The 27,546-nt window shown below is 38.7% G+C and overlaps 2 protein-coding genes across 4 annotated transcripts; one reads left to right on the top strand and one right to left on the bottom strand.

The window, feature by feature from the left end:
* Positions 1-5,550: 5,550 nt before the first annotated feature.
* On the top strand, positions 5,551-19,690 carry acp1 (acid phosphatase 1). Of its 2 annotated transcripts, none has more exons than XM_056363380.1 (6): positions 5,551-5,627; positions 6,605-6,678; positions 8,290-8,403; positions 14,892-14,953; positions 15,845-15,950; positions 19,375-19,690. In XM_056363380.1, the coding sequence occupies exons 1-6, from the start codon at positions 5,585-5,587 to the stop codon at positions 19,450-19,452; spliced, it is 477 nt and encodes a 158-aa protein (XP_056219355.1). In that variant the 5' UTR covers positions 5,551-5,584; the 3' UTR covers positions 19,453-19,690. The 2 variants fall into 2 exon arrangements, with proteins under 2 accessions (XP_056219355.1, XP_056219356.1); XM_056363381.1 differs by lacking the exon at positions 8,290-8,403 and adding an exon at positions 8,464-8,577.
* Positions 19,691-21,361: 1,671 nt separating this feature from the next.
* Positions 21,362-24,364, bottom strand: LOC130160727 (ALK and LTK ligand 2a-like). Of its 2 annotated transcripts, XM_056363423.1 has the most exons (5): positions 24,070-24,364; positions 23,548-23,601; positions 23,249-23,329; positions 23,055-23,129; positions 21,362-22,286 (listed from the first exon to the last, which is right to left on the bottom strand). In XM_056363423.1, exons 1-4 carry the CDS (start codon positions 24,362-24,364, stop codon positions 23,065-23,067), a joined length of 495 nt encoding a protein of 164 aa, XP_056219398.1. In that variant the 3' UTR covers positions 21,362-22,286; positions 23,055-23,064. The 2 variants fall into 2 exon arrangements, with proteins under 2 accessions (XP_056219398.1, XP_056219397.1); XM_056363422.1 differs by lacking the exon at positions 21,362-22,286 and having other exon boundaries at positions 23,058-23,329.
* Between the last annotated feature and the right edge of the window lie 3,182 nt (positions 24,365-27,546).

Consider the following 27,546-nt stretch of genomic DNA (forward strand, 5'->3'; position numbering starts at 1 on the left):
CTGCAGTTATTGTTTGAGTGTTATGTAAAGTAACTGATAATTGGTTATTATACATTCAGCGCTAATTACCAGGAATACAAGGTCAGCGTCACATCCCACTCATTTAGTGTGTTAGTGTCTATTAATCACAGGTCCATCTTACTGTATTTCCGAAAACAACTGTGTTTGGAGGATTACTGCTGCAATGTTTTTTCATGGTGCATCAGGTATTTTAATTTCCCTTTCCTCTTCACTTAATTTTTTGCTTTTTTGGCCTGATTACAGAAACCAACATGAAGAGAATCAATTCATTCACAGACCAATGTAGGTGTAGATGTTTAAAGCTGCTCCAATCAATATTTTTATATTCGCAAAGGCTCATTGTTTTGGTTTCATACACCGTAACTTTCCCTCCCACTGCTTTCATCTTCGATTGTATGTCAGTGTGTAGCTATATTGCTTGTTTCCAGTGGCCTCAAGCTGTCAAAAGCCAGTTGGCACTTTGGCATCAATGTTGCGTTTTAAGAAACCACTCAAGGTCAGAAAAAACTCCAATATCAATAATCACATGAAAGATAAAACTTCTAAAGACAACTGCACAAGTGACATTTATCTGAATGTAGTCAGAAAGTCTGGTGTAGCCAGGCCTAGATAATCCTTTTCTACTCAAAACAGGCCCATTATTTCGATTTTGTTTTTCAATGTTGATAAGATAATCCTACATTAATTGATAGATAAATTTTGCAGGATAATGAGCATAAACACAAGAGGAGTCTGTTTGGAAATACAACCAATCCATGTATTTTACCATTCATATTGAAGTGATTAAAAAAAAAATTGCAACACACCATGGTTAAAAACCAGTGACATTACAATTCAGAACCAGACTTTGAAAGTAATGAGAGCCATATTTGAAGAAACAAAGCAAAATCTGAAGTCTTGAATTATTATACATAATAATGAATTCCTACATCTTAAACCATAAAGTGAACATGATCTTGGAACTGGAATCAACGATTATTCTGTTGGATCAGCTCCACAAAACGTAGGCCTGGATTTCATACCCGCTGCATTTGTACTTGTCTTAGCAAATATACATTTCCTGGACAACAATTTACTTTATATTTAAGCTTTAATCAATACCATGCAGAAAAAGTGGTGACTCCCCCATTCACATTTGCAAATGTGGGCACATGTAAAAACATCCCATTCTCTCAGCTATCAGCTAATTGCCACAAGTTGTCCAGATTACAATAACAGCAGAAACATTCTAAACCACTTATGTTTCAAAAAATCCTCACATGAATAATGGACTCAGAGTGCCTGACACCTGGTGAATGTAAAGTCAGAGAAATGGAATGGAAGCATGCCCCATAGCCAGTTGTATTTTCTGCAGCAGAACATCTGTTCGATGTATACCTGAATTCCTCACAATCTGGAGTTATATAGTGCACTAGATTTACTGTTTGCCATTTTATTTGAGTGTCCAGATTCAGACACTATGGTGTCCCCAAGAAGTATAATACCTCCTGTTAACAATCCCATAATGTAACATGTTGATGCGAAAATCACCATTGTGCATCTCAGCTGTCAGTGATGATGCAAATGACAGTGATTAGTCGGATGTACAAAATTTCAGTTTGACCTTAAGTTTGGACATATGTGAGATTTTCACTTCACAGTCTGGCAGAGCATTCAGACGTTTTTATTGAGCTGTAGCTGTGCACAGTAAAAGCTGGAGGCTGGAGAGAACAGGGCGACTTTGTTCTGTGTCTCTCAGCACTGTGTTCACTGATTCCATGTAGTTTCGTTTCAAGGAAATACATTCACAGCTTGGCCCAGATAAAGCTGTTGTGCGAACGGCATAATAAAAGGTTTTGAGAGAAGATCATGACCAGTAAAACGGCCATTTAAAGTTGTTTTTTTTGTCAGTCTGGAGCATTTTTCCAAGATTTAGTTAATGCCCTCGGAACAGTTAAGACAGGCATTAAAAAACATGAAACCATTCTTTGAAAAACAGCTCAACACCTTTTTTTTATAATGCTGCTTTCTTTTTTAATTAGCATGTTTATACAAAACTTGGTTCTTCACAGTTTTTGATTTTCTACGAGGTGTGATATTTTTTCCTTCCTCATGGCAAATTCATTAGTGTCATCTGACTTTTATGTGTGATGAAACAGAGAGCCAGGAGAACTCATTAACATAATACTACATAACTCCATACCGTTTTTCCTAAATACCGTAGCACACGAAATTCATTGTTCGTCCAGTGTATCCACCAAATTGGACAGACAATTAAAGTTCCCTCATATGGTGCAAAAATCCAAACGTTTGAAGGTATATATGAACAGAAATAAATCTGTGATAAAACCATCAAAGAGAACCCAGAAAACCTAAAGCTGGCTTTGGGGAGCCAATGGGACAACAGAATTATCCATTAACTAATCTGGATGTACACCTACAGTAAATCATAAATTGAAATATATTCAGTGTTTTCCATGCCTATCAGACACAGTCATGTCTAGCCTTTCTGCTGGGCTCAGCTGTTTGTTTATCCAACTTGTAGTTCCCCCAGAAGAGTTACTCATCCAGAACCTTTTGTTTTACCAGTCTGAACTGAGAAGAAATATGATCACTCATTTCCATTCACATGCATGTACAGGGCTGTCATAGAAGAGCGGGACTTAGGGAGGAGCTTCTATAGTTTCTTTTTCTGCATCTTCTGCATCTGTATCTCATTATTAAATGTGAGACATTTTACTCTCTTTTCTTCTGCACCCCCCCAAAACACATAATTACACAGACACAAACATCCACAGACATTCCTCCGAGGCAAATCACAGGCAGAGGCCTCTGTTTAATGAAACAGAGGATAATTTTAAAAAGCAACATTTTTTTAAGAAAACAGACTCAAATGGTAAGTTATCTAGTGATTTACCGGTTAAATCATTTTTTCCTGCTCTTAACAAGCATTTCATACACAAAAAAGTGCATGCCCCACCACTGTAAAATCCTCCATGTGTCTCTTTTAAATGTGCATTTTGTGTGTATGCATTTAAAGCATCTTTTCACAATCTGCTTTTCCACTCCAGACTTCCTCTCCTCTGCTCTTCATTGGATCTGATAATGAATAGTCCCCAGCACTGGCTAAGCAGAGGACCCAGGCTAAATACACCAGGGAACGTGAATTAATTAGTTACAGAACGCAACAGCTACAGCTGCTTACACAGCCACAACACTCCAATTTAAAATTTTCTTTGATCTGTTCTCCCTGCATTACAACTGAGAATACAATAGATGCTTTTTTTCCGTTTCAGATTTATTTCTTTGGCTTCTACTTCTCTGGTGTTTCTCTTCAGACTTTCTGTAAGTAGTACTGTGAGACATAGATTTAGGTTTTAGGACTGGAGTTAAGTACATCCTGTTGTATTTAGTCGCCAGGAATTGTACTTAATCATTACAGTTCTTACAAAACTATTTCCATTATGTCTTTATCTTGGCTTCCAGTAACCTCCAGATGCGTGACTGAGCATCATTAGGATGCTGTGGTTGCATAGCCCCCTGATGGACATCACCCCAAGGGTGGTAACATTAATGCTACATGTCATTTCTTTTCAAATTTTTCATTTTGCTTTTCATTTATTTAAAAAAAAAATTTGTTGGCATCACAAACACCAAAATTACCTTACTTATAATGAAATGTGAACTGGAAGTAAAAATCACACTTTTGTGTAAACAGCTATGACATGCAGTGTTTGATTGGTCTCAGTTTCTTCCTCTGAAAATAACATTATTTTAATGGCATCACAGCTTTCATTTTACCTTTGAGAGTTTAAGGGGCAGTTTGGCCTTGAATTAATGTTAGCTGTTACTCCCAGTCTGTGCACGTCTTGCACTGCACACTCTCAGATGCAGAGATAGTGATCCAAACTTGTATAAGAACAACCATGAGAACAACTCAACTGTGAGACCGATGCGTGGTGAAACCTAAGAGCAGTGGTCTAACAATAATATTGTTCTTCATACTACTGACATTAAATTGATTCTGTAGATAGGTTAGAATATCAAACAGGAGTCACTGAACCTTTTTTTTGCTTGACAATTGGGATTTTTCCATAAATGTGGGGCAAAAGCTCACGTCACAGTAAAGAAAGAACGTTGTACAACACCCAGTAATCTGCTGTTAGAAATGTCTTACCCTTTCCTGGTCCAGGATTTTCTCATGACCTGTGTATTTTACACCAGGACTCAGCAAAGCATTACTCAGGATATGGGAGGGCTTCAGGAGTCCGTAAATAGGGAACATTGTGTCTTATTAAAGGGTCCATGGGGCTCTAGTCTGAGGTGACCTCAAGCACGGATTTGCCAATGCTGTATGCTGACGTCATAAAAAGTGTGGATTTCATTAAGCATGACAGTTTATTTATACTTGTTTAATGGAATGACTGTAGGCAGGTTGTGTCTCTAATTTACATCAAGAATGAATGAGGAGTTTTTTCATAAGATAAGGGGCTATTTTTCTCCCTGTAACTAACATTTATTATCAGCACTTCAAAGCTGGTGTTGACTAATCTAGCAATAAAATAAAAGTGAGTGTTACAGGCTAGTGAGCCAAATTTGCATATGTTTCAAATTATCACAAATGTGTTCCTTCCTGTCTGGCAAAAACATTATTCACTAGATTCCATTGGACTGAATTGGAACAAGTCATTTGAACAAGAATGAACCTGCACAGTTTACAAATATGAAAAAAATTTACTCAATTAAGAGGAATCAATCCTTTCTGAGTGCTACTTTATATTATTACATCACTTAATTACTATTATTAATGCATTTATTATGTATGTTATTAGCATTTTAATGTTGTATTTGGCTATTGTGGTGTTTAGTTTAATCTACAAAAATGCGTCAAATTTCACAAACAATGATAACAGCATAACAAACAACATTAGTTTTAATCAAAAATCACTCCTCGTCGAAAAATCCAGAATCTATGACAACCATAAGCAAATATTTTTATTTCACTTTAACTGATGGATACAAGATGTCTCCTACATCACAGAAAGTCCATTTTCAATGTAGCCTATGTTTTATTCAGGCTTCAGCAGTCCATATTCAGATACATGAGCACAGAGAAATTTTCCACTTCCACCAGATCAATTTGAAAACTCTGTGTCAAACTCTGAACATACAATATTCTGCACAGTGAAGCTGAAATATCCAAGAGAATTGACATTTACCAAAACACAAACAGTGCAGGGAGACTTTAAGTAAATGCACTCAATGTTAGTAAATGTTAATTTCCCACCTCTCTGAACTGGAAAAGAAATAAGCTACCTCTCAAAACAACAATAATCACAACAACAATTGTCACAATAATGACATTATACTTAATTAAAAATTTCTTCAAAACCTTCAGGGATTTCATTAGATTTAAAGAAATGTGCGATTTCAGTATTTAAAATGGATAATCATCATATCTGTAGCTTTTTCATCATATCTATCTAACTTAACATGAGTTTCAAAAAGTGTGCAAAACAATATTTTTTGTTCTGGCACTAGTTGGTCATCAACTGCGACGTCATTAAGGACCCTTCAGAACAACATGGCGGGCAGTGGTACGAAGTCGGTTTTGTTCGTTTGTCTTGGTAAGAAACGTATTTTAATCGAAAACAAGCTTGTGTTCAAAATATACAACAAAAGCCGTACAGTAGACAAATTTATAATGTTGTAGTAATGTATTGGGGCATTGTTAGCTTTCCCTAACAACGCTAGCGGAAGTGTTTTAGCTAGCTAAGTCGCTCTATTAAATGAATGAGTGCAATGCTGTGAACAAAACATAAACTTTTCATACAGGCTGGTTGTTTTGAAGCAGCTACTGCCCGTACAGATTGAACGGGAACAGGGATTTCCCAATGTGTGGTTTATAAAAACGCTGAGTAACGTTATCCTGATTAATTTCAGAGATGAACATTGGTGACAGCGTCCCGTAAATGATTTCGGTCCATTTACGACAGGTCAGAGTCCACCCCGTAGGCTGCTCGGTTTGAACTCCTCCTGATCATCAAAGTAGTTTCTATTCATCGCTAATGTTGTCAACATTATGATGATGCAGGAAGTTTGTGCTACTCAAGTGACAAAGTTGCGGTAAACTTTAGTGAGACATGTGTAAACAAACCAGTAGTGATTAAACGCATGCAACAGCAAACCCTATTACATCCGGGTAACATACAAAAAAAAAAACATGGGTCAAGCTTGTGAGAAGCCACAAGATCAAAAAATAATGTGTTACACGTGTTATATGGATAGTATCTTATATCACAGGATACAGTTGTATGTATGTATGTATGTAATATAACATATTTTGATGATTTTTGAAGTGAAAAGAACTAAATCCAACTCCTGCTGCAAACATACATTAAAAAATAAGCCTTTCTTCAAATATTAATGCAGTGTTACTTTTTATACATGGAAACAAAAAACGAAACAGTAATAGATATCACAGATGGCAAACACTTTATATAGCAGCTTAGAGTGTTTCTGTTTTTGATTTAGGGCTTTTCATCAATTTAGATAAAAAAAAAACAAAAAAAAAACATCACATTTCGTTTGTGGTTTTGAACAGGGAATATTTGCAGATCCCCCATCGCTGAAGCAGTCTTCAGGAAGATGGCAACAGATGCTGGCGCTGTTGATAAGGTAATGTCATAATGTGTTATACAGGTTATATGAATGCAGTTTTCCCTTTCCTGGGAGTATGTCATGTAGTATAACTGTCAAATTAGCAATAGAAATAATATAAATTATTGAGCAAATACATCAGAAACAGCCAAACCAGTTCTGCATGTTACTGTATTTTTTTTACATTTACAGCTACATTAATGATACATTACTGCTAACCATTTTCAAAATATGCTTCTGTTAATTACTGTTAACTGTCTGATATTAGCAGGAAATTAATGGTTATTAGTGGCAGATTAAAACCCTACCCAGGTAATTGTGTTTGATAATAATCACAATATAAATGTAAAGAGATTTTTATTCCACACCTGGTTATTGACAATATGTGAATATTCAGTGTTTCCTCTACATTCATTTAGCAGTGGCGGCCCGCCACTGCTAAATCATAGCCGCCACGCCTTCAAATTTCTTTTATTTATTTATTTTTAAAAAAAAAAAATTTTTTTATTGTCGCAAATGCACCACCGCCACATCTCTCCACCTTCACAGCCTGTGTGATGATGAGCGCAACAGCGGAGGGAGGGGAGGGAGGGAGTGGGGTGGTTGGGGGATCCTATTGGAGTTAATTACTCGCGAGAGCACGGCCTTGAAAGTGACATCACGTCAGGCACCAAGTCAGAGAAGTGTAGTCGTGAGTAATAAGGCAGCGAATTACCGGAGAAAAGGTAGACTTATTAGCCAACTCAGTGACGCTAACTTGGGTAAACTAATTGATAGGATTAAGCTAATATCTACACGTCATTATGTATTAACTGCTGACTGCATTTTCAGATGAGCTTGTTCAGATACTTCTCTAAGAAGAGAAAGACAACAGATGAAGAAGACGCTAGTCAGGTAGCATCATAAGCCTTTTACTGACTCGTAAATGATGATGGTTAGGTAAAAAATAGTATTTTAATGTTCACACTTGTAATCAGATGTGATGTGAGTGTAAACTATATAACACTGTTAGCGTTACGTTACTCACACTCTTAATGTAATGTTATTAGACAAGTAACATTAGACAGGGAGGAGTTGTTAAACAAAGTGGAGGAGAGCAGAGCACAGCAGCGGGAGAGCTGGGTGAAGGTTCAGGAGAGAGAGATGAGCCTGGGTGCAAACTTTGCCACTGACTCTACCCCCCCCCCCCCCCCCCCCCCCCCCCCCCCGATAGCATGCCCCCACTGCTGAAAAAAATCCTAGAGGAAACACTGATATTCATACATGAAGTAGTGGTGGTACTGGAGTAATATCGTTTGTCATTATCAGACCTAATAATGCATAATAATGACTTGGTGGCAGTCAATAGAATGTGAATTATTGCGGGATGTGTTTCATTCAGAACATTTGACATACTGTACCAGTCAAAAGTTTGGACACACTCTGCCATTCACTTGGAAAATGGAAAAGTGTGTCCAAACTTTTGACTGCTACTGTAAATTCCAGCTGTTGAGTCTCACTTTTAATTCTGTCCTCAAGAGTAAACCATAGTCCTGCAAATGCTGCACCACCTACAGCTTCTCTTTATCTGAGCGTATGAGTCATTTTTACTGTGTTATTGTTCCCCGTACTCTGCTTTGCCCTGCCTAGTGGAGGATAGACAGTGCTGCCACCTCCACCTATGAGATAGGAAACCCTCCAGACCACCGTGGCCAAGCTTGCATGAAGACGCATAGCGTGCCCATGAGGCATGTGGCCAGGCAGGTACGACCATCCCTCCCTTGTAGTAGTTAGCGTCCCCTTTTTTGCTCTCTGTTGTTGCAGTGGGTCATAGACAGTGGTGCCACATCTGACTGGAATATAGGCAGCTCACCGGACGCCCGCGGTCTGGCTTGCCTCAGGAAACATGGCATTGAGACGAGCCACAGGGCCCAACAGGTACAACCAGATGTCCCGTGGCTCCTCTCACCTGATTCATGTTTGTGTATATGACTGAAGTTGGTAAGATGATGTCTACTAGACATCCAGTGGCTGTAGCCCTGACACTTATGACTAGCTCGCTGTACCTTTGGTTTAGGACAGGTTCAGTTAAATTGTTATTTTACTGAGTTAAACAAGTTCAACATGATTGTTCTGACAAAACAAGCACAGGTTCAGCTGAACTGCAGCTAGCTGGATACAAAGAACGTACCTTAAATCCAAACATGGGTGATTCAAACACCACGTACCAGTTGTCAGTATAGTGATACTATATGTTCAGTTTTTTATTTTTCCTCGGAGAGAAATATATATATATATATATATATATATATATATATATATAAGAAATAGCAATTAGTTATTATTAGTAAATTTCTTTGCACCCTAATACACAACATAACAAACTCTAAATAGATAGTTACTCAAGTATAATAAATGTCTTGATAATCTAATGGAAAAATAGGAAATTAGTTTCTCATTTCTAATTTCAAATTATCCAATTTAACTTTGGGTTTCATTATCTGCATTTAAAATGTAAGAGAAAATCCATTTTATGTGAAATCACTAATACTTACTACTTTTATTCTAAAAGTACAATAATTTTAATGTAAATTCTAATATAAATTTTTTTTAACAACACCAGAATAAGTAATACAAAACATCTCATTGTAGAATTTCCCCCCTGTAGTAAAATGCTACATAAAACTTTCATTTCTGTTGCTTTGCACTTGATGTACACCCAAATTGCTCTATTCATGAGCAGTAAAATCTATTAGCCTCCATTAATCGGCAGTGGTTTATGGCCTAATTTACTGAGAGGTGTCCTTTTGCATGAATTGGGTTAGTGGTGTGTGGTGGTGTGTGTTATTATTTAGTTGCCTTGAGTATTCATTCATCTGGCTTTAATAATGATTTGACACAGATGAGCCACATTTTCTAATCTGTTTCATATTTACATGGGAGTTGCCTTTGAACCCCCATATGTGGTGAAAGACATTAACATATCTTTCAATTAAAAATTATTTGAGAAATAAAGTAGAAATAAAGTTGATTGTGTTCAGCAAGTTTTAGCCCAAACCTCAGATACAGTGACCTCTTGTGACAGTTAGGTGAACTCTGCAGGACGCAGCAGCTGGGTTCAACTTCTGAGGACGCAAGAATAGGGTTTAAGAGACCACATGACTCCTTTCAGACTAGACAGGTTTAAACTTTCTTAAACTGTCTTACGATATAAACTGCAACTTCATGTTTCAGCTGTGCTTTTAACTGAAGCACACAAAGTTAAGTGAGCAAATTTCTAGGAAGACAGGAGACATTTAATTGTCAAATCAAAATTATTTTATTTCTTGCACAGAATACACAAGTATCACGAATCACGTCAAGTATTTGGTGTCTACAGTGTATTCAGTTCTGTCTTTGTGCCCATATGCCTCTAATGAATGAGCCAGTAGAGCAGTTAAAATGTGCTTTTATTTCTTTGTTGCTTTGTACTTTCTTTCTTTTTCTTTCTTTTACATATGTAATCTCTTCAGGAACATTTTTTTCTAAACTCTCTAAGTAACAACATACATGGTAATTAAACCGGTTTTCCACATACTTGAATTGAGAGTTCTCACAATTTTCCAGGTTTTCTGACATGAATTTTGAGATAGTTGTGTTACTATCTTATGGATACGCAGAAGGGTGACAAAATAAAGTGAAAACCCGATGGGAGTGGGCATATACTGTGGCCACCAGTCACTAGATCTTTACTCAGCTATTCACCTTTTGGAGATTTTGGAGCGACATGTTAGAGCTAATGCTCTGTCAGAACTATTTTGCAAGACATGTTGTCCGACCACGCTGAAATTAAGTCATTATACCTGATCTGAACAGCCGCACTGGTAGGTGGAGTTAATAGCTGGCCCTCATAGAAGTGAGTGGGTGGGGGCATTTTGAGGCAGTCTCTCCTGGAAGACATTCATAGTGTTGCAGTTGGTTTTTCACATTAAAAATGACAGAAATAATTCTGTCAAGAGAAGAAAAAAATGAAAGAAATTCAATGCCTGTCTCCTTTCTTACCTGCACACAGCTGGTGTCGATTTTGGAAAGTTACAGAAGCAGTTGGAGAAAGTTGTGGGGGATGGGGTTTCCGACTGTCCGATAAGCTGTTTGAACAGAGTATACTGGCCCCTTCAGTCAGTTTTCCTGTACCACCATCATCAAAACATCACGAGGTAATATTTTATTAAGAACAAGGTTCATTCCTCCAGTCCAGTTCAGATACTTGGACAATCGACGCCAAGGAGCATTGAAGCTGTTTTGGAGGTTCATGGTGGAAAAACACCTTCCTAATGGCAAAGACACACATTATGGTTGTTTGGACGTGATGACCGATCGGACCAGTTTGAAATGAGTATGTTCCAGTCTCGTTCAGTCACCAGATAAAATCGTACAGTTGGTGGTGTTGATAGATTTGAATTGTTTGTCTTCTGACCCAGTCTCCGCCAATGTTTCTCTTAACGATTATTTTAAACATCTAACACATAACATGAAGCAGGAGAAATAATTGTAAAACAGTCCATGTTGCTGCAGTATCTCATCCAGAAGCAGCATTTTACTTCAGTTTTCTGCATGGATTGTAGCATGCTGTTATTTATTTGCTTCTTTCCGACTGCTGAGAATAAAACAATCTCTGAATATTGTTGGAAACTGTGATATATTATTTTTCCAGACTAACTAACGGATTTAAGCTGGTCTTCAGGTCTTAGCCCCAGTTTAAGATGTTTGTGTTTTCCTTTAATTTGTCACCCATCTGCATGTAGTGTGAGTTTGATTGTCTGTGAAAGTGTTAAAGATTGCGGCCAGGATTGTGTCCACATTGCTGTGCAAAACCATGGTACCTGTGGTGTTTATGAAATCCATTCTAACAGTCATTGTATCACCTTGCAGCATGTGGTTCAAATCCTGAAACAGGACTGAAATTACACCAAGATGTTTGTCCATGTAGGGCCTTCAGGCTTTATGCTGTGTTGGTTTATCCTCAGTGCAAGTCTTACTCCCCTGTGACCTTAAAACACTTTTTTTTTATTTTTCCCTGTAAGAACTCTGAGGTTTCATCCTGTCTCGTTGGTTTGTCTCTCTGCAAACCCGTTGAGTCAGACCCTCGTCTGATCTCCTCAAAGCATGTATGGGGAAGCTCAACCCTTGGCTTAAACCCAGCAAAATCCACACACTGAGCTTTGACAAGCTTTTGCTCTCTCCTCTTTTCCTTCATCACCCTTTTCGTTTCTATCACTAGCTTTTTCTCTCCTCCCTCTATCTTTTCCATACTGTCCCCCAATTTTTTACTCATTGAACTTCACTGAACCTCCGTCAGTGCCAGTATCCAAGGAAACTTACTAAGTGGGACGTTGTTTAAAAACCATGGTATCCCCAAATAAATAAACGTGTTTGTTTAATAAAGCAAACATGCTCCAAAGTGAACTGGAAAAGTTTATTTGGAGTGTTTAGTGCCTTACCAAAAATTCCCAACCGGACATTAGATTTAAGATTCAATATTTTAATTTCATAATCATCGATCTTATCATTGAGTCAACATTTTAGGAATGAACATAACTTTTAGCCAAAATACCATTATCCTGTTGCAATCACATTAATTTCACCTGTCATCATTTTGGTTTTGATACTTCACAGATACAAGCTGAGTTCAAGGTCTTTCCCACCAGCATTATGAAAGGAAGTGAAAATACACTTCAATTCTACAACATCTGGCTCAGGGTGTTTTGGTAACACTCTACCTCAAAACCCTATTTAGCATTCATAGGTAGTATATAAACATTTATTAAATTTTTTAACTCACAATAATGTAGATATAAGCATTTATTAATGTATGTCACAACAACTATAACTCCTTATGTTGGCACTAATAAATGGAGGCTGGTATAAACAGATAATAAATAACAATATAGAAAAATGGGGTTGTAATGAAATATGACATCATAGGGGAAGTTGTAATTGTTGACAAATATTTTGCATTAATAGACACTTAAGAATGTTCATATAACTGCTTACAAATAACCTGGCATTGGGTCTTGAACCTCCCAGTTAATTTTTGATTTCCAAGTGGCGTCATCAACGGTTGTAGATCCAACCAATCAGAGCAACGAAAAGTGGCTCAGAGTGACAGAAAAATGTAAACACACAACAACATAAGTGCAGTTGTTTTTCCTTTGGAGAAAATGTACCATCCAGTTTGTTTAATACCGTCATGATAACACAGTCAATAGGCCTTTTAACATCAGCAGCAGCCATCTTGTTGTTAACGAAAACTCATCAGCGGTGCTCCTGTGTCAGTCATTGTATCAAACCCCGCCCCATTTTCGATGAATGGTTGTGACTGGCCCTACTAGTTTCTGAATGGATGGAAATCTGTCTGAATGGAAGGGGGGCCAAACTCATCTGCGCGAATAAGCATGAGCTCACTGTTTGGTCTGGTCTCCAGTTGGGCTTACAACTACATTATGTTTTCCAAAGATTCAAGTAAAAGTGCCAATTTTTACAATTTACTATTCAATGTTTTATCATTATTATTATTATTATTAGTTGTAGTATTGTTAAACTTTACAGAGCAGGTCTCTTTGAGATAATGGTGTCTTGAACCCGCTGAACTTGAACTATGCTGTGTGTGTCTCCCTGCTCATTCTTCATTCACTTTAAAAGCCTCCTAGTCCACTGTTGGAGTGTGAGAGTGTGAGGTGGACAGGAGCGGAGAGATCAACGGCCTCTGTGATTATCATCACCAGAGATTATAACAGTGTGAGAAAGAGAGGGTACGAGAGTGTTCAAATGGAAAACACAATGATTGGACTCTAGTGGCCACAGCCAGACACTGTGGTATTCGAGATTTGGTACAATTTAAACAGTACACTTAACAGTCATGACAAACATCTGTTTACTGCTCTGCTGTTATGTTACTGACCATAGTTGTGTCTGTTGTTGAATGTGTCCATATCTCAACATCTGGAATATTGCAGGAGTTTTATTCATGTCTTGTTTTGGTTCCTCTCTTCTCTCATCTGTCTCTCGCTGCCCTCGCTGCCTCCCCAGCATTCCTATACATCGTCTCTCAGAATCTTTAAAAACTATTCAGGGTGCAGCCTGTTTTTTTTATTTTTTTTATTTCTTATTTTTATTGCTGCTTGTTCCATTAAATCATCACGAGTACAGTGAGCACTTTGCACAACACTCCTCCACATGCCTACAGATGTGCAGCTCAGATCCCTTTCATAAGCAGATATCCCCGCGAGTCCATAATGATGTTAAAGTTGTTATCCTCAAGATTTCAGTCCTAGTTGATTTGGCGACACCCATGGGTGTGTGTTTTAAAACTAAAAACCTTTTTTTTTTTCTCCAGAAATACAACAAAGGAGCCACTGGAGTATTTTTCACACCACAGCCAAACAAGGTTGTTTGTCAAATAGTTCAGATGGCAATAATTGCAACCGCGATCTGATTTCATGCTGTGCACGGCTTGAGGAGTTTTCCACACAACAGCAGTGCGCAGTAAAGTTGGCCATCTTGCCGGGGAGTAACAGCTTTTCATGTAACAGCACACTGTGGCTGCTGCTTCTTGTTTTATTATTCCCTTGCAAAATTGAAAATGATACACTGACGAAGAGATGACGAACACAGTGCGCTTACTGTGACTGTTTCACAATAAGAGCCGCCCCATGTTTTGCTAGTAAAATTTCTTTGTAAACAAACAAAAATCATGATAACATTCAGTGTTACTCACCGAAGCATACTGCGTCTATCCTTGAGGTCAAACAAATGCGTTAAATACATTGGCTCCTGTAGATCTCTGGAATAGTTTGAAACCACTGGCGGAAATGTGTATCATGTCACTTGGGTGTCTTTGGGCATGAGGCAAACGAAACACGGACCCACTCACAAAATAAACTGATACTGGAATTCAAGATTCGAGAAAAATGAAATATTGCTCTGATACAGCCATAGGATTGTGAACAGTAATAGATGAAGTAAAATTAACCATAAACAAAAAAAAATGAGCATAAACAGAATTGAAAGAGGGACATCTTAAGGACTACAACTCTTAAATGTGCATTTCAGTGACCAGACGGCCTTTATCGTTGAATTGGAAGTGACTGATTTTTACTGCATAAGATTGAACCCTCTCTCCAGGAGCAGAGAGAGGCTCCGCAGGCCGTGTTGTTTCCACACTCAGCCAAAAGTAATATTTGTTTTGTCCTACATTTCTTTCCCTCTTCCAGGTGACCAAGGAAGATTTCATGAGCTTTGAGTACATTCTCTGCATGGACGAGAGCAATTTGAGGTACAGTATTTCAGCCAACGGCAGCAGTATTTGTATTCTCTCTGGATGTGGCTCACAGTTAGACACACAATGGCTGAAAGCACAGGTGTAATGTGTTAAGTGTCCCGCCTTACTTAATGGTTGCCTTGGTTTAAAAAAACAAAACAAAACACATGTTGTCTTGAAATATGGATCAAGGCAGGTTGTCCCTTTAACGGCGGTCTTGACAGTGATGTGTGCTACTCCTTCACATAAACATGAAAACGGTGGTAACATTGAGCTATAACTAACGTGTAGGTGAATGCCTCCCTTTAATGAGCAATATCCTTCCTTAAGCTCTTTCCAAAGGTCAAGGGGAGGGATATTTTTTGCTACTTTGAACGTTTAGGGATCATTTTGAGATCACATGCCTATGGCAGATCTGATCTGTAAGCAGCTTACTGAGTTCTTTGGATGCCTCGTCTTCGCTCTTTGAGCACTTTTTTCCCCTTTCTCTCCCACATTTTTTTTTCTGCACAAATGTTAGGCTGACGAGACTGAGAAAATGAGACCCTGTCCTAGACAAAAGGCTAATCTGTCCAGGTTTTGTTGTCTTTATTAGAAGTGTTATATTATATTTAACTCCTGTCTGAGTTACAGGGGTCTGAGTGACTTAGCTGATATGAATGTTATGTTTACTGTTGCGCTTTAGGAAGTTAAACATATACAAAAATGTCAGTATTGTGGATTTGTAATATTCTGTCTTTTAAACATGACAGCACTGGATGTGCTCTTTCATCTAAATGGCTGAAAACTTTAACATTATGTTTTTTTGGGGGGGGTTTTTTGTGGTCCAGATATCACGTGTTGTTTGATCCTTTTTTGTTTTCCTTTTTTCCTTGTGGAGTTATGTGCTTTCTCTTGTCTTCACAGTGACTTGAAAAGGAAAGCAAACTCTGTTAACAACTACCGAGCAAAGATTGAGCTTCTTGGTTCATATGACCCTCAGAAGCAGCTGATCATCAAAGACCCATATTATGTAAGTCTAGTAAATTCTCATGTTCAATGTTTTAATGCATAATAAAGATGGTTCCTGAGTGGTTTTTATTACACCCCCCCACCCCAATTGGGGGGGATTTGATGAATATTGTTGGGGCAGCAGCGAAATGAAAAATATATTGAATAAGTTTGGAAACAGGATAATAAATGTAATGTTCTGTTTATCTCCAGTTAAACTCCGTCCTACTACTAAACTTATTGTCCTGCTGCTGTAAAAACTGACTATTTGACCAAAAGTGTAGAAATGTGTGGCTGTAAAGTCCCCAAAAATGCCTGACTTACACCTGTTCGAGTAACATTTGCTAAAAAACTACAGAGCCCAGTTTTCATGAGATTTGTTGACAAAGAAAGCACAAGACAATCATATAAACTTCAAATAGTTGTCACTTAAAATCATTGCTTACAGGCCAAACAATGTAAAATGTGTAGTCTTAATTATCAAACTTACCTATGTTTTCTTTCTATAAAGCATAAATTTAGGGAAATGGGAGTAAAATACATAACCATACATAAATGTAGACTGTACCAATCATACACTTAGTTATTTATGCTTTTGCAAGACCGTGTCGTAACATGATTCAAATGTTCCTAAATTTTGAATGGAGCATGGAGGTGTATCTTTTTCCGACCTCTGCCCACCTCAAACAAGTGAGACGAGCACGGAAAAAAACCCCAAAATACAGAAGATCTCTCATGTAAAAAAAAAGTAAAAAAGAAGGTTGTATTCATGGAAAACCCATTGCTCATAGTTAGAAGCTGATTGAGAACGTAGGTTTTCAAAGCATAAAACTGAAAAGCGTTTGATGGTGCACGACGAATGTAAACTGTCTATTCTGTTTGGAAATAACAGAAAATGTTCGTTATTTTCCTTCAATGGCTGTGCACCTGTTCAAAACATGACATGTCATGAGACGAATTTCACAGGCAACAAAATGTTACACAGTGGAATCACTTGGAGTGTATTAAAAGACCACAGTTTTGGACAAAACATGTCGGTCTTCAGGTGCATGTGGTAGTTCTGGAGAAAATTCACTCTCCAAAGGGAGAGATGGGATCATGTCCAGACACGTTTTATGAAATAAACAGCACTAAAACAAAACAGAGTAGACCTTACAGCAATGTCGGTTTCTATCTCTCTTGATCCAAATAAATGCTTAAATTTCAAACATCAAACATTTCTTACACAGCCTTTCCAGCCCAGTAAACACCACAATAAATGACTTTTACATGACTATTATTTAATTATTTGGATATAACTGTACAAAGTATTTTCTGGTTACAGATTGGTTTGCCTTTTCACGCTCCATGGCTCACTCATCCCTTTTGTTCCTTGCGTGCTTTCGCTGCAGTTAAAAGTCATGCCAAATGATTTGGACACGGGTCCTTAGCTGCTTTTTATCTTCTTGAGAGTTATGAGTGAGGAAAAGCAAGAGTGGGAAAATTGGAGGGAGTAAATGTTGGGGAAGGTTTGAAAGTTTGATTACTGATAAGTTGTCAAAATACAGTATGTTAAAAAATATATATAGCTTCCTAGGGACACTCAAACTTTTTATATAAAGTGTATATATAAATACTTTTTATATTTTCATAACTTATCTAAATAAGTAGTAATGTATCTAAAAAATTTCCTGTGTGGAGAATGTGCAGCTACAGCTGTGTTGACCTAATAATGATGCATTTGTGCCTCTCTTGTGGAACCAGGATCCCAAGATAAAAAAAAAACAGTCATCAAATTATTACTGATGTGGCTGGAAGAAGAGGCAGTGGTTGACCACAGTTTATGTGACTGTAGTCAGTTGTATTAATTTGTCTCATATCTTGGCTTTAAACACCATGTTTCTTTCTTTGGTGATCAGTAAAAGTGTGTCTTTGTTTAGCTCTTTTTGCCAAAAGTAGGGGTGAATGTTCTTTACAGTCACTGTGGTTTGGACACTTAAAGAGGACTGGATTGTGGTCCCTTGCCAACAACCACATGGCATGACAGCAAAATGAGCAGCGAGGAGCAAGATGGTCACTGTTATTGTGTCAGAACAAATGGAGACATACTTTTCTTAACAGAATTCCTTTGTTATGGCCATCTCTTAAATACCTCTGGATCAGTTAACTCAATTATACAGTTTTTTCACTGTTTTCTGCAGTAATAACACCACCAGGCCTGTTGTTAGCCATGTTAGTGCACGCCTCCACGGATGCCACCACTGTTGTATCGATTATTGTGAAATTTTTCTACATACATTCACTGTCCCAAAGAGGATCAATTGTATTGACTGTGGTGATCCTCTGGCTTTTCCTGTAATGCTGCTATCTAGTGAAATATCTCAACAACTTTTGGATGGATTGCCATGGAATTTGGTTCAAACTTTCACGCCCAACCTCTGATGTTAGCATCTACCTCAAAGCGATGCTGCATCTACGTGCGTGGTTGTAGACTCGTCTATTTTAGTGTTACATGGCTCACAATTGTTTTTTGGAAAGAGAAACAGTTACTCGTTTAATCACATAGTCCATTGACAGAATATTCAGCAACTACTGATGATTGATTCATCCTTTTAGTCATTTTTCAAGCAAAAATGCTGAATAAATCACTGGCTACAGCTTTTGCAATGTGAGGGTTTGCTAAATTTAATTGTGTTGAGACACATTAAACTGATTATCATTGTAAATAATTTAAATATGTCACTTTGAGCTCTGAAAATTGTGCTGGCCATTTTGACAGTTTTCTTACATATCATAGTCTCAACAATTAATGTATTGGTTGAAAACATGGAAATGGAAATGTTTCAGTTACTACTCATGGTTACGTAAAATCTTGAAATTAATTCATGTCTCACCAATGTCTCAGTTCACTTGTGAGCCAGTGGGTTATAAATATCTTTACATGTCAGACTATTCACAGAATTAAGTGTTGTTAAAAGTAATGAGGTTTTTCTGTGGTTGGAAATGTTTTTCCATATAAATCCATCAGGGTTTCAGCAAAAACCCACCTCTTTGAACCCCCAAGACCAGAGTTTCAAAAGTTATCCTGCTGCTCTTGGCAGTATATTGCTCCCTTATGAAAAGCTCTGTTACCAAATTTGAGTGTGGGCTTCAGCACTCAATAAATTGAAGCCAGTTGGCATCAGGATAGGATAAGTTTCCTTCAGAACAATTTAACAATTTGGTACTCGGATGGGGAGTAGAAATAATTTACCGGTTGAGTAAGAAACTGACATGTTTTTTTTTTTGCTTTCAAACCACATCACAAAACTGGCTCTACATCTCAACAGCTTTACTGTATGTCATTTTATTTCAATTCTTTGCCACCAGTTTTAAACAAAAAGAAAAATCAAACACATGTATGTAATGATTCAGCTATCTGAAATGTATTTTAATTTCCTTTTTTATCTTTATGTTTTGTCCCTCAGGGAAGTGATGAAGACTTTGAAAAGGTGTACGAACAGTGTGTCCGCTGCTGCAAAGCCTTTCTGGAAGCAAACTCCTAACAGTCGTTCCTGAGTCTGTCGGGTAAACACCAATACTCATCCAAATATGTTTTGGCCATGTCACACAGGCACTCGTTATAATTCTGTTGTGGATGTCGCTGAAAGCACTTTTTTCAGTGTTGGAAATGTTATAAAAACCACACATTGTGTATGTTCAGAACAACGCTATGTGGGCGAGTGTGTAGACTGTAAATTCAAGAGAATAATAAAATGAATAAACAAATTCTGTTCATCTTTATATTTTGGAATACGCTATTTTTTTATATGAATGGAGATATCCTGAAGATGATGATGATGATTGACATCTTAGGTTCACAGGTCAAAGGTTGACACTGGGGTCAAAGAAGAAATGCTAATCTTCCTGGGTATTTAGCTGGATGCTTGGTGGTTAGGTTCATTTCTTTTCACTGCTTTCGGTTTTGTTTGCTGTACAACTCCTATAGAAATGTTTTAACAAATACAAAAAACATCAGGAATGTTCTCCTTCCTTACAGAAACAAAAGTTATTCTGCTTTGTGCTGAACACCGCTTGCAACTTAAATGGTGGGAATTCCATTGAGTTGGAATCATCAGTGCCAGTATAAATTACCATCTTACGCTCGCACACACGGTAGAGTTGTAGTTGTAGTTTCACAATAGTGGGTGATGGAACATTGAGAAAGGGCTGTAAAACATTAAACAAGGGTGGAGTTGAAGGACAGATGAACCAAATGATGACTGAGGGGTTTCCGGTTGTTGGAAGAATTGTTTTAGGGTGGTTTCCATGTCTGTGTATCTGTTAGAATTAGGGCCTTAACTGGGGTGGATGTGTGAAGCAGAGCTTGACTCAATTTGGTTTCAAACAAAGGAGATATATGTTTTTTCTGGGTTTCGTGAGTTAGAAAATGGTTTCAAGTCTTTTGGACACATTGTGATCCAATCTGTGCTTCGTTTGGTACTGAAACGTGGCACACAAGGCAAAGTAGTTCCGTAATGCCAAGCAACATGAGCAAGGCTAGGGGTTATTTACAAATAAACTCAACCAGATATAACCTATAATATAGAGTATAGTAACGAGAGTGGCCTTGTCGCATCTAACTCTCGGATAGAAAAGTGAATAAGCATATTTCCGGTCCGCCATGCAGTGGGAATGTTTTCTTGTTATTTAACCCGAACAAATTGTGTTTTCTAACCAAATACTTGCTCCATACAATATTCATTATGAAAGAGTTGCATCCAGGGGTCTGGTGACACGGACTAACATTTCTGCCTCTGCTCCAATACAATGAAGATGAATGGAATTGAATTTGTGGCACTCTCGGCCTCAAAAATGACATGTAAGATAAACAACAGTGAAGTCTCTCACTGGAAAAAGAGTCTGAATTGGGTTTAAAGAATTAAAAAATTACGACAGCGACCAGGAGCATCCAGAGTTTGGGGAGCTTTGACCTTTTCCTTTCTCCTCATTTCCTGTCAACCCTGCTGTCACCATCACATGAAAAATACACCCCCAAAAGGGAGACGTATTGAAGGGTCACTTCACTCAAATTACAAAGAACTACTTCTTATTTCACCCATGGGCTCCCATTATTCATTGTCTGGATAATCCATAGAAAATACTGTGCACAGTGTTTGGCGAACTGAACCTTTAAAAGGAGCTTATTTCCCCTGTGTGAATATTTTTATGACTGAAATATGCTGACTCACTTTCTGCCAAGTGAAAAAATTTTTTTTTTTGCAATAACCTCTATTTTAAACAAAGCACACTTGACTCTCTGAGTTGACCTTTTTAAACAGTGGGAAGTTCACCAAATCCGTAGTCTCAGGACTTGGTCCAGTCATGTGGTCTTTCGGGGAGAATTTCTCGTTTGTTTCAAGACAGGAATGTAAAAGAAAATACTGCAAGAGACAACAAAGACCATTCATTTTGTACCAATCGTATAATTTATTTAAATATATTTCATTTTTAAATATATATATATGTATTTAACACCCATTTGATAAATGCCAGTCACTTTAATTTAAGGTAGATAGGTGGATTCCTCCTATGCTTTGTTTTACAGTATGTACATGTTTCTCCTGGTGTAAATGGTCATGGCCTACATTATGTACAGTGGAACCATGTGACACTTCAAATATATAAATATAGACTGTACCACGTTCTACCAAGATCCACAGGAGGTCTGTGACTTACAACCGCCACTTCCTTTTAAACATGTCTTGCAAAGACACAGAGAAATGGTCATGCAGTTAATAATTTAATCACAGTTCTTTCTCAGTGTGAGCACGAGTGGATGAAACTATACCGTGACTGCCAGCCGGGGGTCTGGGAGAGCGGTTTGTCTGCGTAATAGGTAGTGCAGTAGTAGAAGGGATGGGCTAAACCCCAAACACTCATACAGAGCAAACCGATCACAGATGGCAAGTCATACTGAAAATAGTACATTTGGATTTTGCTCTTTTCTTAAAGAAATGAACAAAATAAAAATATGCAATCCCTTTTTCTTTTTGTTTTTTAAGCAACATCTTTTTGGATGCCAGCAGGGAAAAAATGTCTCCATGATTGTTTCTCTCGGCCACTTGTTTGTTTTTCTTCTCCACGCTTCAGTTTCACCATCTTTATCTTGGTCTGGTTTTATTGCGTTGTTGCTCCCTCACGGTGACAGCTAACCATCGAGGCCCAGCCAGAGCGATGGGTGGCAGTAATCCACGCCTTAGCAGAACAGACCTCACTGTAGGACAATACCGTGCCTAATATCAGTCAGAGTAATATTTATGCTTCCATCTAACTGTCCAAGGCACTTTTTTCCCCCAAGTTTTTTTTTTCTTCTGGAAAACTTGTGTTTGGCTTCAACCTGCAATGAAGAGGAAGTGGAATTTAGCATTGTCTCCAACTTGGCAGCACCTGACAAATTATTTCCTCCCCAAAAAGAATCACTAACAATAAATCAAGAAACTTGATTTGCCACAGATCTGCTGCTCCCACTTTACTGCTGCTAGAGCTTGCGTGTATTGAAACAGAGTACGTACCATCCCTGTCAACAGCTCTCAAAAACATGATCTTTACTCTGAGAACTCCAGCCCTTTCTTGCACAAGATTCTGTCTTAAGTAACTTTACTTAAATAAAAGTAGCAAGCACAGAGATAATACTCCATTACAAGTAAAAGTCCATTCAGAAATGTACTTTAGTAAAACTGCATAGCCTAGCTATTAGCAAAAAAAGAATTAATTTAGTACCAATTATGTAGAGGGCTTTTTTAGTATTATATTGTATATAATATTGGGTTATTCACTCTGTAGTTTCATCTTTAACAATACAACTTTATAAAGGGATCATAGTCAAAATCTTAATCAGTATTTTTACAGCCTTAAATGGTTACTTTTACTAAAGTAAATGATCTGAATACTTCCTCTGCCACTGCCACTGCGTCCCTGGAAACTTTTGACACTATTATTGCACAATTATTTAACAAAATTAAATGTTTGCTCATGCTTGTGTGTCATGTGCACTAGTGTAGCTAAACCAAAAAGAGGCAACACACCAGCACTCACTATGTACACATCTTGTCTTCAACAGCATAAAACTTTTTTGTTTGAATTAGAGGTGAATCTATTGTATTACCTTGTGTGTGCTACCCCTCTGTGCACTGCAGGCTGCCGGCTAGCCGTGTGAGAAGCCGCGCACATCTTTTGAAGTCTGAGAAGAGAAGAGGACACAGAGACAGTGAGCGCTTTGCTTTTTCACACAACATGTTGACACTGGATACACAAAGTCATTCCTCACAGTGTAAGAGGGCCAGTATAATGGCAGCTTACATGCAGGTATCGTGCATTCTCTGGTGTGGTGGTAGACTCTGTACACTTGCTTCCTGCACTTGGGACTAAAGTAGAGTGGACCTGAAAGAAGAAGAAAAAAAAAATGAGAGCAGGGATTAAGAACATTTCCAGCCCTGCGGCCACCTGCATGAACATCTGTTTTACATCCTTTATCTGAGACCGTCATTCACTTTTCTAGTGTTTTTGACCTCCTCAGGTATTCCGTCCTAAAACACATGGTTTCTTATAAACTTTCTCAATACTTGACAAAAAGACAGTCGTTTGCTGTGATACCTTACCTGTTATATGTTTTATAAATTTCTCCTTCTTTCTGAGGTCCCTGGGAAACACAACTGTGAAGAGAAAATAGGAAAGGAGTGTCAGGTTTAGCACTGCAAGTCTGAACCTATAGCTGCCATTAATTAGCAAAGACGTTCATTTTTATTACAAGGTGTATTTTCTTAGCAAAAATCTGTCACATCAACTACATCAGGGATGTTTTTCTGAATGTAAACCAACCCAGTGAAGGCAAATATCCACAACAACTAATGATGATAATACTGCCAGAAAATTGTCAGTTCACCTAATTAAAAAAAACCTCACTAGTAACATCTAATCATGTGCATAGTTTTGTGCCATTGACTATGTCCTGGGATGCCACTTCAGACAAGTTAACAGCCCTTTAACTCTATCCAGTGTGAATTCCCACCAGTCTACAGTGTCTTTGCAATATGAATATAAAAAATGTTCCAGTAGGCTACATCCTTCATTATACAGCATCCTCATGGGATCCAACATAAGGGTTCCGCCCAGCCACTCACCGACAGCCTGATCCCTGTCTGTTTTCAAGTTGCGTAAATCCTTTGGCTCCACCGAAGATGTCTTCACCCGCGATGTTGACGGGGCTTCCGTTTTCGCGGTGTGCCGACCCCGGCTCTCCTCCACATGTTTCACGATCTCTATCATCCGCCTCAGGTCGTGCTGCGCGTCCTTTCCGGTTGCAGCCGTAGCCGGGGCCGCTGAGGGCGCGCTCTCGCTGCAGTGGCCGGTAAGCGTGCACATCAGTAGCACCAGTCCCATAGTGAAGTGCTTGCGCAGTCCGTTCATAGCTCCCATAGATTGAGGAAAAAAAAGAAAAAGTGAACTTCTTATCCTACGCCTCTGGAGAAAAGTTAAACCGGACACCTGCAGGAAAAAATCGAGAAATGTCAAATCAAAGCGTTTCTCATATAATTTACTTTTATATGATCCAGAGCTCCACTAGACCCGCTGAGAACACAGTGGGAAGTATTGTAACTGCTGACTGATATTGTTAAAACCATAATAAACACTGAGATATGGCTTTGACTGTGGGCCACCAAGCTCTGCAAATGGGTTTCTTATGATTTTGTTTCATCATTGATTTAGAAAAAAAAAAAATCACGTTTGGACTCATTTGGCAAGTGCACGTACATAACATTGAGTTTCAATTGATGCAATTTGCGCACAACTTTGTGCAAAAACTGAAGTCACATATGTGTTGTATAGGTCAAACATACCGCATCATAATCTTGATAATGCAAAGGTTTGCCACATTTTGATTAAACCAAGGCTACAGCCATTTTGGCCACACCATAGTACAAGTACAATTTTGGTATGAGCTATCTCGGCGACCAATACGTGGTTTAGTTACGTTTTATTTGCATAGAAATTTCTTTTGCGATACACATGCTGATCATTTGCACTAGATCGCAGCCGGACAAGTCGGTCTCAGAACATCAGCAGCCAAAACAAATCATGTGTCATCTGATCAAAGTGAAATATTTCAGAGATGGATGACAAGTTTATAAGATGTTTTTACCTTCAGGCCTATTTAGCCTCGTCAAATGCTGAATGATCACGTCTGGTGCGTCCAACAATGATGAAAATGGAAATAAAGAACTGTGCGCAACTTTGGGTTTAGGTTCCTGCTTCTGTCCGGTCCGAAATATGACTTCTTAAATATTACTCTGATGCTACGCAGGAGGAAAAAAAAAATCAAAGCTTCTGTAGTCATATAAGTACTCGCTGAGCATCTGTGGTCACATCCTCTGAACACCGGCCGACTGTGTTGAGAGAGTGGACGAGTAGCTGAAGGATCCGGTGCTCCAAGTCCCGTTGTGCGTGCGTCCTCGCTGGAGTAGCAGATCAGTCTCCCTGAAGTAAAGCTCACTTTTTATTCTGTCTCGTAGACGTGGTGACCTGTCCCTTGAGGGTTACTCCGTCGTGTCTGTGATAATAATAACACGCATTATTGGCGCTCCAGCAGCGGAAAGTCCACTTGAGTTGACTGACCTTGACTTGAACGCTGTGAGAAGTTTTCTGCGCCCCCCTCCTTTCCGTTTCTCCATTTATCTGTGCGATACGCGGTTACAGGAAGCCTTCCTTTCCTACTAATACTTCCACTGAAATTTCCAATCAGCCCAGTATTGAGCGCTGATACCAGCATCTTAGTGGAAGCACTCCCTTATCCTTTTTCTGATTCTCATAACCCCATTTAGAGCCATTGCGCGGTTTATGTCCATCATGGGAATTAAAACACAGTTACGCACCGTTTAAGGATGATTTTATGAAAATTAATTACGCTTTCAAACGTATTGCTCTGAAGTTTCTGGTCAGAGCATCCGACTACACAGCATAGTTAAGATTTTCTCCTCACTGGAGATTAGTCTGTACTAGCTCGCTGTGGTTGGTACAGCTTTTTTTTAAAGTCAGGATGTGCAATTGGCTCCCATGCCCGCCCACTTTTCGCCATTATCTGTTCAATGGTGTCTATTTGTTATAGCGACTTGGGCGAGTGCGTGTTTACACAGCGTGGCTGAGTAAAGTAACTCTTGTGGCCATGTGTAAAGTAATGCATTGGTGCTGAAAGGACAGCGCGCACTGTCACCCAGCTCCAGACCTCTTCTCTGAACATGTGATCTACAGCTGCCCGGGAGAACTTTAGTGGTAATGCTTTCCAGGTTCAGAGTGACTTTGCCCGAAAACTGTGCTGATTAATTTTATCGACCACAATGATGACAAAAAAGTATGGATGATGCTTGGTGTCTATGGTGATTCACGCCAGGATGAGTTGTCTTGTTTTTTCAGAAAGGATGGATTTCACTTTTTTGGAAGTGTAATGAGAAATTCACTGTAAAGCTGCGTGGATTAGGAAAGCTCATTCCCCAGGCACAGCAAATGTGCCTTGAGACTGCACGTGATTTCTGATGTTATGTTATGAATGGGAACCACTGCAGTTATTAGAAAAGTCAAACTGATTGGTCAGCTTGCGGAACAGGGGGGTGGGGGTGGGGATGGTCACCAGGTTCTAAGGCCGTTTATAATAGACGTCCCCCCTAATGAAGGGAGAAACTACATCTGGAGCTGATCCTGACCTCTGACATGCCTGTGGAAGACTAAAGTGAATGTAATTTACCTACATAAAACAATAAAGTTCATCATTATCAATAAGATTAGTGCTGGACTGCAGTTCCCACCAAACTCATTATGATATAACAGCTGTAAAACATGCGACCAACTTTAATTTAAATACAATTAGTGTGGGCTATTTAGCCATCTTAGATTTTGATTTATGAATTTACTAGTGAAAAACACTCAAAAAATTGATTTTGTAGAATGCAAACTGCAAAATTTTGATATCAAATAATAAAGAATGAATAAATATTTCTTGAATTCACTGGTATGCTCAGTATTGACAGGCAGCAGTTTCAGCAGGGGGCGTCATTCTGCAGTGACTGCACATTAAAATCATCCAAAACGTTGCTCATATCTGTGCAGTCTTGTGCTCCCCGCTCTCGGAGTGCAGGGTTTCTTTCTGCCCCCCAGAGTTGGGAAGAGGTCAGCAGGCTGCAGTCGTTTTCCCGCCGTGCCCCCTTCCCCTGGAACGACCTCCCTGCTGACAGCAACCTGTCTGACTCCGTTTCAAATCCAAACTTAAAACTCAACTTAATGCCTTAACTTTCAGTTAGTGGCTTATTCTTTGGTTACTTCAGGCTTTGTACCTGTTAACATTTCTCCCACCATCGGGTCAGTCTCAGTCTCAATGAATCCATTAACCCTAGTAAAGGGTATAGCATACAGTCCATGATGTCCTGCTGACGAGGTTATTCTACTTTCTAATAGCCATTGCATCTATCTTACCCTCTGCTTCTTATTCTCCTCAGCACATGAGAGTCCTCCTTGTCTCTCTCTCCTCACGTGTTGGAGTCTTTCTCTTACACATATGAATGATGTGCTTGGTTTTGCCTCTGGCATGTTTGTGTAGTATGGTGGAGAGG

Source organism: Seriola aureovittata, chromosome 19 (genome assembly GCF_021018895.1).
Source record: "Seriola aureovittata isolate HTS-2021-v1 ecotype China chromosome 19, ASM2101889v1, whole genome shotgun sequence".
Lineage (NCBI taxonomy): Eukaryota > Metazoa > Chordata > Actinopteri > Carangiformes > Carangidae > Seriola > Seriola aureovittata.